The 10,019-nt window shown below is 34.1% G+C and overlaps 1 protein-coding gene across 1 annotated transcript in view; it reads left to right on the forward strand.

Annotated features, from left to right (window-relative positions):
• LOC107721565 (unconventional myosin-XVI-like) overlaps window positions 1-10,019 on the forward strand; it is a 153,451-nt gene that overhangs the window by 48,936 nt on the left and 94,496 nt on the right. The window contains 4 exon segments of the mRNA XM_016529652.1: window positions 2,412-2,539; window positions 6,726-6,831; window positions 8,068-8,111; window positions 8,192-8,309. Of these exon segments, the coding sequence (XP_016385138.1) occupies window positions 2,412-2,539; window positions 6,726-6,831; window positions 8,068-8,111; window positions 8,192-8,309 (396 nt within the window).

The following is a 10,019-nucleotide window of genomic DNA, read 5'->3' on the forward strand; positions in this document are numbered from 1 at the left end:
TATGTAAGTGGTATTTCAAACCTTGAAGTGTACAACATTGTGCCAAAACAGGACAGCTGAGTTTATTTTTATATTTAATGCCACCCTGCACACTGTTTACCCTCTTAAATGCCTCTAAAATCTCTTCTTCCATCTACAGCTTAAATATTTAACCCTCTCCAGCTCACAGAAGAAGCAAAATTACTTCTGGATCTAACTAAACTTTTGTTGGCTGATCTGCTTCAAATCCCTGTGTCTCCATACTGCAGGGTTCCCACAGTAATGGCAAATCTGGGGAATTTCCAGGGCTGAAAATCTTTAAATATACCTTTGAATATATGAATCTACCTTTTTATTGTCCTTAAAAGGGATAGAGAACCCAAAAATGATCTATGACTTGCTTTCTTCTGTGGACCTCAAAAGATGTCTTCTTTTCCCCCATACAATGAAAGTCAATGGGTTCAAATGTTGTGTTCTGACCCATATGAAAAAAACTAGTTACAACATCTTTTATGTACAGCAGAAGAAAATAAGTTATACAGGTTTGGAGCAGCATGAGGGCGAATGAATGATTTTCAATGTTTGGGTGAACAATTATTTTTCTAGGGAAATGAATGTCAAAAGGTGTGGGAACCCTGATATCAAAGGCAACCTCTAAGCCTGTCTCTGATTCCTTTGTCAGCTGCTCGTGTTCAGACTTGTTGGCTCTCTGTGCATAGTGTGTGATGAAATGCTCTGAAAGATGAGGTTGTAATCTGGGGCTATAATCTACTTTACCAATACCATTGACATCTATTCCAAATGTCCTTTCTGTTGAATTTGCTTCACTGTAGCAGCTCATAAATGTATTAATTCAATGCTAATGTATGTATAGTCGGGCAATACATTTGTTTGTTTGTTTTTTTTTTGTTTTTTGTTTTTTTTTTTTTGTTTTTTGTTTTTTGTTTTTCTTGGTTTTGTGTTTGTTTTATTTTTGTGTATGTGTGCGTTGTGGTCTGTATTTTAATGTGTTGTTTCTTTTAATTTTTGTTTTGTTTTGTTTTATTATTTTATTTTGTTTTTTTTTTGTTTGGTTTGTGTTTTGTTTGAATTTTTGTTTCAATTTAAATGTTTGTTTTTTGTTTTATATGTGTTTTTGCTTTTTGTTTGGTTTGGCTTTCTCTGTGTGTTTAAATGTGTTTTTTGTTGTGTTTGATACTTTTAAATGCTTTTTTTGTGTGTGTTTTATTTTATATTTTGTTTTGTTTTGTTTGATTTTTTTTTGTTTTGCTTTGTTTTTATCCATGCCAAAGATTGTGGGATATAACAGGCAGTAAAATTAGATTCTATGCTGCCTTGTAAATCAGATGAATGAGTTTCACAGTAATAGTCAAAATGTTAAACAAACATAGACTGTAACAAAGGCACATTGGCACAAATTGCTTATATAATGCTTGTTACGGCTGCAATTTTTGTGATTAACACAGCTTGTGTCTTGCCCACTCTTCCTCTGTCCTTGCGGTGTCCTCTATGGCTCTGTCATACAGTATGTGTGTTGTGTCTCAGTGGTAAAGGGTAATAAGATCTCAGCATTAGCCTTTTTTTTCCCAAATTGGGCTAAAATTTTGCTTACTCTGCATTTCACACACATGCTAACACGCATAACCTTTCTGTTTCTAACACCTAGAAATATAGTCAGACACTAAATCTGCAGTGTCGCTTAAGTTTTATTCTTGCTGTGTGAAGATATATTTTTATGTCTTAGGCTTTTAGCCTCATTCAGATCTGATTATGGCATCTCTTATTACTCAAGACTCAAGATTCACGGCTTCCTCACTCAGTTATTTCACTTTTAGCCAGCAGGTGTAATGCCTGTATCTAGATTTGCATTTCCTGCAAAAAAATACCGGTGTTTATACGGCAACAAAGAACAGCGTTCAAGTTGATTTCAGGTTTTTCTTTTTAGTGTTGTTTTAATTAAATTTGCATGAAAGCCACTTTGCTCAGCATCTTGTTTTCAGTCACCTGGACCCAATAATCTGATCTCTGTGCAGAAAGGGGATATAAATGTTTAATAAATGCACGTAAGTGCAATCACAATTTAGTATGCAAACAGATGTAAGGATAAATACTAATCAGTGATAACCATGTCACACTGACATCGTTGCTGTTGGTCGCATTTTGAATTTTACCATTACATTTCATAAATTGCAACATTTCCAGAAGGCAAAAACAGATAGCACAGCTAAGATGTAAGATCTGAAGTTGTCTACAAAATAAAGTTTTAAATGTCTAAAGAGTATTTAAACAGGCTTTACGTTAATTACTTCAGAAGCTTAATGCTTCAGAACTAATCCTGACCAGAGCGCTTGAAAAATACCAAACACTAATGAAGTGAACAGGTCATGGGAAATTAGCAGTGTTATGTAAATGTCTCTCTTTCTGTCTCTCAGGTCAGTCAGTTGTATCTGAGCTCCAGTGGTCGTCTATGTTCCTCTCTCCCGCCTCATATCTTCTCTTCAGCTGAGCGAGCTTATCACATGATGCTGCAAGAGCGACGCCCACAGTGTTTCATCATCAGGTGCCACCCACTGACATGCATAACACTGCCACACTTGTCATGCATTCTTTACATTTTCATGTTTTATTTGCACAGTCAGTAGCTTTTTCTTGATCCAGTAATCACTACATTTAAATTGTAGTGATTACTGGATCAAGAAAGCCCAGTAATCACTACTTTTTTTTTTTAATTGTCTTTTTAACCATCAGTTAACTCAATATTATTTATAATATTATTATATTAACCATCAGTTAACTGAAACAGCAAAAGAGTCTTGCATCTTACATCAGGTTGGCTTCATCATTAGGAATGTGGTGAGTCCTCTCGAGGTGGATGCCCTATTACGCTCTAAATCACAATGACTAAAAAAAACATGTCCTAAAACTGTTGGCCTTAAACTGTCATGTGGCTCTAAAATAGATGATATTCACTTATGCAGCTTTATCACTGCTTTAGCTGACAATTTTGGCCCAGTTCACAATAGTGGCGACCTTCACTGTGTGATACTTGATGCACTGAGTTATGAATTCAAAATCCATGGGAATCGCCAATTCTGTACAACTGATGAAGCTGCCTGGATGAATGGGCAAAACATTTCAAATACAGTGTTTAACTTTGGGGCATAGGAGCGAGCTGAAAATGGTGATTATTGAAAACAGAAAGTTATACATTTCATAAAAGCTTCCTCAGATATAAATATTCATCAGGGAAATATCTGGGTATTTTAGAATTTCAGGCATAGAGACGTTATTAATATTAATTAGAAAGTAATTAACAAAATTATATGTTTTTTTAAGGGTTACATGTTTAACAAGCTTTTATTTAATTTTAAATTCTATTTTATGGCATTTTAAATGTTTTTGTTAAAGCTTACATGTTTAATAAACTTTTATTTAAAAGTATACAAATAAAATAAAAAAATAAATATTTTATTGGCAGAACTTTGCTGTATGTTCCCAACGTTTATTCACTGACTTTTAATTTTAATTTTAATTTTAATTCCTTATCCTGCAATCACAAATGAATGAAAAAAAATATATAATAATAATAATAATAATAATAATAATAATAATAATAATAATAACAATAATGAAAATTCATTGGTTGAAAGGTATATTAACCAAAACACGTCCAAATGCTCCCAAATGCATTCCACTGGACACTTTCTACCTTCTGTCATTGATGCACCAGCTTGTAGTTTGGTAATAGGGGTCCACAGCTCAGTAAGTGACCCCGTGTTGGTGGAGAGGTTGAAATGAGGTTGTGTTAGAGATGCCTGCTCCCATATTTGGATAATACCGACTCCTGCATCAACCGAGCGGTTCTCGCTAAACGCTGTCACGGAGACAAATTTGCCAGGGACGGCGTAAATCCAAACCTGTTAAAAGCTCTCAGCGAGATTAATGGATGCAGGGGCAGCAGTGTAGCCTGCACTGTGTCCTGCCTTGCACTCCAGTCATCTCTGATTGCAATTAAGTCCTGTTTCACATTCTGATGATCCTCCACTGGCCCGAACCTGGTTTCGCTGAGCCAGACAGGATCTGACAGCTACTTTAATGCCCTCTCTGCGTGGGCTATCCATCACACCAACACACACACACACACTCGTCCCGCAGGTGAGGGCAGATCGCTGCCGCCATGCTCTAGCGGCTACAGAACCATGGCAAGAAAAGTGGAGGAATGCTGGTTCAAGGGGCTCACGGACACCTACTCACTACTGGCTCAGCAATGCATTGTGCCCTTGAGTTCAATTACGTTTCAGAATGGGTTTCCAAAAAGAAATGGGAAAAAGGGAAGAAAAAACATCTGACCCTCCAGAAAATGGTTAGTGGGAGGCCGAGTAACCTTTAAAAATCATCTGCTCAAGACTGCTTTTTTCCATTCAATCTCTCTCTCGCGGGACTCTGCTAGGATCCAGGCTCTTCACTGTGTGTTGAGACGGTAGTTATCACCATGAGCTGTTTGACTGTGCTTTATGGCTCATTTTTAAGAGGTCGTAACATTGAACAGTGGAGTAATTAATCAAGTTACTGTACGTCGTCAAGAATATGAAGTGGGACGTATGGCAGTGATGAAACAAGATATATGTCTGCCAAAGCCCTTGTTAGTTGTTGGGCAGTGGTGTGAATTAACACCCTGTAAATATACTTGTGGAAATCATATAAAAAAATTATATTGCAAATCATTCACAGCTTTGAAAAAGATGTTGTAGCTTGCTAGCCTTTTTCTAAAACCAGCTGATTACCTAGACATCGTTTAAGGCATCATAAATGTGCATCTGATGCAATGCCTGTTACAAAAGGTGATTCTGCATGTGTTTTTGCAACTAAAACAATAAATAAACAAATCAATCAATCAATCAAAAATAAAATTAAATAAAACTGATAAACTCTGGGCAATTATAAATGTACTAAAACGTAAATAAATGTACACCAGCTTTTAAAACTTTGGGATTGGTTATTTGTTTATTTAACTTTGGGATTGGTTGGTTGGTTATTTATCCAAAGTACAGTAAAAACAGTAATGTTGTTAAAAATTAGTATAATTTAAAATGAACTGTGTGCTATTTCAATATATTTAAAAATTTAATTTATTTCTGTGATGCAAAGCTGAATTTCCAGCATCATTACTCCAGTCTTTCGTGTCACATGATCCTTCTGAAATCTTTCTGATATGCTGATTTGGTGCCAAATAAATAATTATTTATATTATAGTATTAATATTTAATTTCCGCCAAAAAAGTACTATATATTTATGAAATTGCACTGTGGTTGAGAGAGAAAGATTAACAATGTTGTAACAATGTACTATTTCACCCGATATTTGTGAGTCTTTAGCTTAACAACATTCCAATTTTAAACTCTGTTGGAATCAGTTGCAATTTTGGCATCTGCTATTTGCTAAAATGTATGTAATAGAACCTCATCAGTGACTGATTTGGAACACTACACTGTTTCAGTCAGGTGGTCGGTGTTGTAGGTGGTTGACAGCAGTATCATAAAAAATTGCCATAGTAGATTTGTGAAAAAGCTTACTTGAAGAGAGATAACAAACTGCACAAAAAAATAAAAACAGAGGCAGTTTGATGTGGTAGTATAGGTATTGTGGAGAAAAGTGTCTTATTAATAAAAGAGAAGAACAAGTGATTTGAACAAATCCCCAAGTAGTGCATTGGAATAAGTGAAGATATGACAGATGTGTCCTCCTGGATGACTCGGGTTAGATACCTGATCAGGAGAGGGATCTTTAGTCTTGAGTCGTGAGGTTTTTGAGGGTATATTGCTGTAGGCTGACTGTAATCTCATACGATGGAGTGATGTGGAGAGGAGTGAAACAGCTCCCTGACATACTGTAAGATCTCCCATTGGTAAACGATAAACTGGCTGACAGGAGCACACATTCACAAGAGGACTGTCGCCCAGAGCTCTTTGAAAATATCAACTGCTCTCTTGATTTGTTTTATGTATCTTTACATTGACAGATGCACTTTTAGGCAGATTTGCAGTGTTTTTCAGCTGCTCTCTCTGGGTGAATCTGTCACAAACATCTCCATGTTCCATTTTGCCTGAAAATAAAATAAAATAAAATCACTATTCCAGCACCATTGTTTTCATGACAATTCAGCACATTTTACCAACCAATTCTCATTACTGAAATGCAAAAAAAAAAGGATGCATTAAATGCATTAAACAGTACATTTATATTGTTACAAAAGATTAAAATAAATGACAAAAATAAAATGCCGTACTTTTGAACTTGTATTCATATAATTCCAGAAGCAACTGCATCACGATTTCTACAAAAATAAATAAATGAATAACCAGCACATCTGTTGTCAACATTGATGATAATCTGCAAATATTACAATAATTTCTGAGAAAGGATCATGTGACACTGAAGACTGGAGTAATTATGCTGAAAATTCAGCTTTGCCATCACAGGAATAAATTACATTTTAAAATCTATTCAAATAGAACAGTTACCTAAATTGTTTTAATATTTCACAATAGTACTGTTTTATTTGAATAACATAAAAATACAAACTCATTTTTGAATGGTAGTGTCACCGTAATTTTTAGAGATTAAGTATTTTTACATCTTGGTAATATATATTGTGCTGTCTTTAATATGTGCAGTATTTTATTTATTTATTTTTTTTACTGAGATCCACACCCTTATTTCCTCTCACTTTGTTCTCTCTGTCTAGTGGAGAGAGTGGTTCTGGGAAGTCTGTGGCCTGTAAGCACATCCTGAAACACCTGGCTGCTCGCTCAAGTCCCAAAGGCTTCACTTTAGAGCCGCGAATGAAGCATGTAAGTCTGTCTGATCATCACACACAGCATGCATCTGCTGCCTGACCGTAAGAAACATCTGTAACCTCATTTTACATAAAGTACTTCTGCCTCTTGTAATCATAATCATTTAGGCCCCAACATAATGTATAACCTTTTTATGTGGTTATATAGAATCTTAATTGGATTCATAATTAATAATAAATGTTTTATAATTTAGTGAGGTTTGTGCTTCAAATAAGATTAGTTTAAATGTATAGTTGTTGAGCAGCTGGTTAATGTAGTGATTGCTTTTTATGCATTCGTTGTGTTGAAGGTTCAGTGTTTTTGCTGTGGTTTTTCCTCATGTGTTCTGTTATCTGAACCCTGGAGGTGTTTATGTGCTTTCAGTTACGCTGGTTATCCTTCAGAGTCATGATAGCCTCAAACAGCTGTTATTCTCTCATTCATGAGAGAATTAGATGCTTTGAATGAGCATCCAAAAGCCTGAGGCAGGCACAGTGTGCTTATGGTTGAATCTCAAGGAAAGAGCCATTGTTAGATAAAGACACATCCAAATACAGATTATTTTATTTTATTGCCAGTGAGTATTTGTTATGGTTTGTTCACAAAGATTGCTATTTTATTTTATTTTATTTTATTTTATTTTATTTTATTATTTTATTTTATTCTGAAACACTGCCAATACATGTTTCAAAATAAACTAATTTCAATAAGATAAAACATTTAGATATTTTAAATAAACCTTTACATTTGCAAATAGAAATGAAAAAAAAAAGACCTACCCAGAGATTTCATAGAAAACCAACTTAAAAAGTGGATAGTTGGCATTAGTGTAATACACAAATTCAAACTGTATTTCGTGTTTTTGCATCTTTTTCAGATTCAGATATAGATCTCTATAATATTAACACTGTAGTAAAGGGTAAACTGAGACATGAACGCCATGAGACACGTTGATTATTAAATTCAGCAGTCAATGCATTGAATTTTCATTGTCAGATTGATTCTGTTTCAGCCTTTAACATCAGGATTTTTCAAAATGTTAAAAAAGGTACTACTGGGTGATGTCAGATGCCAGTTTTAAACTTGTTTTACCCTGAACTCTCTGTGACCCCAAGTGTCCTCAGCAAATCTTGCATAGGGGTAAATGGAAGGTTGTCATTAAAAATTGAACATTCACCTTTCTTTGACTTGAATTTGTGATTATGTCAGTGACACTAAGAACATCTCAAACTTGTCTTGCCTCTCTTAAAGACCCACACCAAATATTCGTGTCCAGATGGCACTGCCAATGTAAAGTCTAAGTCATCTCAAATCTTAATTCACACTAGTCATGTCTCTTGTGTGTGTGTGTGTGTGTGTGTGTGTTTGTTTTCAGGTGTATGAGCACAGCGGCTCCCGGTGAATCTCCTGCAGTAGCTACAGCGTGTACTCAGAGCAGAGAGAAGCTCTCGGCCCTTAAACAGGCTCTGCGTGCCCTCGGCTTCAACAGACTGGTACACACATGTTCAATAACACATGCATCCTCACGCAACATGCAAAGATGCAAAATAACTGCACATGCACGCTTAGTTTTTATTTAGTTGTGTGCACAAGTGTGTGTGAGACATAAATACAATGAAGTTCAAAAATCGGAGAACACAGAAAATGTAGGATTCAAAGTCTAATTTCAACCTGGAAATAAAAACTTAAAATAAAATTAAATGACAATAAATAAATAACCAAGTGTGTGTGTGTGTGTGTGTGTATATATATATATATATATATATATATTTATTTTATTATTATTATTTTTTTTATAAAGTCTCTTCTGCACATAATGGCTGCATTTATTTGATCATAAATACAGAAAAAAAGGAAAAGAAAAAAAAACGTGTTCAATGCAATGATGTGAAATATTGTTGCAATTTAGAATGATGGTTTTCTATTTTAATATCCGTTAAAATTTAATTTATTCATGTGATGCAAAGCTGAATCATCATAATTTTCAGCATCATTACTCCAGTCTTCAGTGTCACATGATCCTTCAGAAATCATTCTAATATGCTGATTTATTATTTTTATGCTTAATATTTTTTTGGAACATGTGGTACTTTTTTCAGGATTCTTTGATGAATAAAAAGTTAAAAAGAACAGCATTTAATTAAAATAGAAATATTTTGTTACAATATACACTACCGTTCAAAGGTTTGGGGGTCAGTAATTTTTTTTCTTTCTTTTTTTTTTTTTCTTTTTTCTTTTGGAAAGAAATGAATGCTTTTGTTCAGCAAGGATGTTTTAAATCATTAAGATAAAAAAGTTATAATAAAGACTTGTATTATTAGAAAAGATTTCTATTTTAATTAAATGCTGTTCTTTTTAACTTTATTCATCAAATAATCCTGAAAAAAGTATTATAGGTTTAAAAAATATTAAGCAGCACAACTGTTTCCAACAATGATAATAAATCAGCATATTAAAATGATTTCTGAAGGAGCATGTGATACTGAAGACTGGAGTAATGATGCTGAAAATTCAGCTTTGCATCACAGAAATAAATTATATTTTAAAGCATATTAAAATAGAAAACCATTATTTTAAATGGTAATGATATTTTACAATATTACAGTTTTTTTTCTGTATTTTGGTCAAATAAATGCAGCCATGATGAACGGAAGAAACTTTGAAACTTCTTTACATATTAAAAATCTTACTGATCCCAAACTTTTATGAGTTTAAAAACGTTTATGATAAAAATTATTTAGATAAAACCAGATAAAAAAACGGGGCATTTATACCTATAAGCGCCAGCGGGTCAAATTTACCCGCTATATAATGCATGTATTTTTGCGCTGTCATTTTCTTGCCGCTTATGTTTTAACATTGTACATTTCTAGGCAACACCTTTCACTCACTGATTTAGCGGTTATCAGTTTCATAAATAAAGTCAAAATGACAAAAAAAGGCGATTTATGGAAGGTAGGTATTACAAACACTAAATGCCATGAGTGATGGAGAGTCTGATGGTAAGTTATGCGTCCTGGGTCGGCTCAGCATCTGACAGTGATCCAGATATCATATGATAGGCTATTTTTGTAATTTAAATAGCATTGGTTATCTTAATATATTGATTAATGGCATTGTATTATAATATTACATCACCCAAATATCTAGGCTACTACCTTCTAATTTCCGTTGTCAGTGCAGGCTTTTTTTTTAAGCTTAGG

This window comes from Sinocyclocheilus rhinocerous, unplaced genomic scaffold (assembly GCF_001515625.1).
Source record: "Sinocyclocheilus rhinocerous isolate Xijiao unplaced genomic scaffold, SAMN03320098_v1.1 scaffold30, whole genome shotgun sequence".
Lineage (NCBI taxonomy): Eukaryota > Metazoa > Chordata > Actinopteri > Cypriniformes > Cyprinidae > Sinocyclocheilus > Sinocyclocheilus rhinocerous.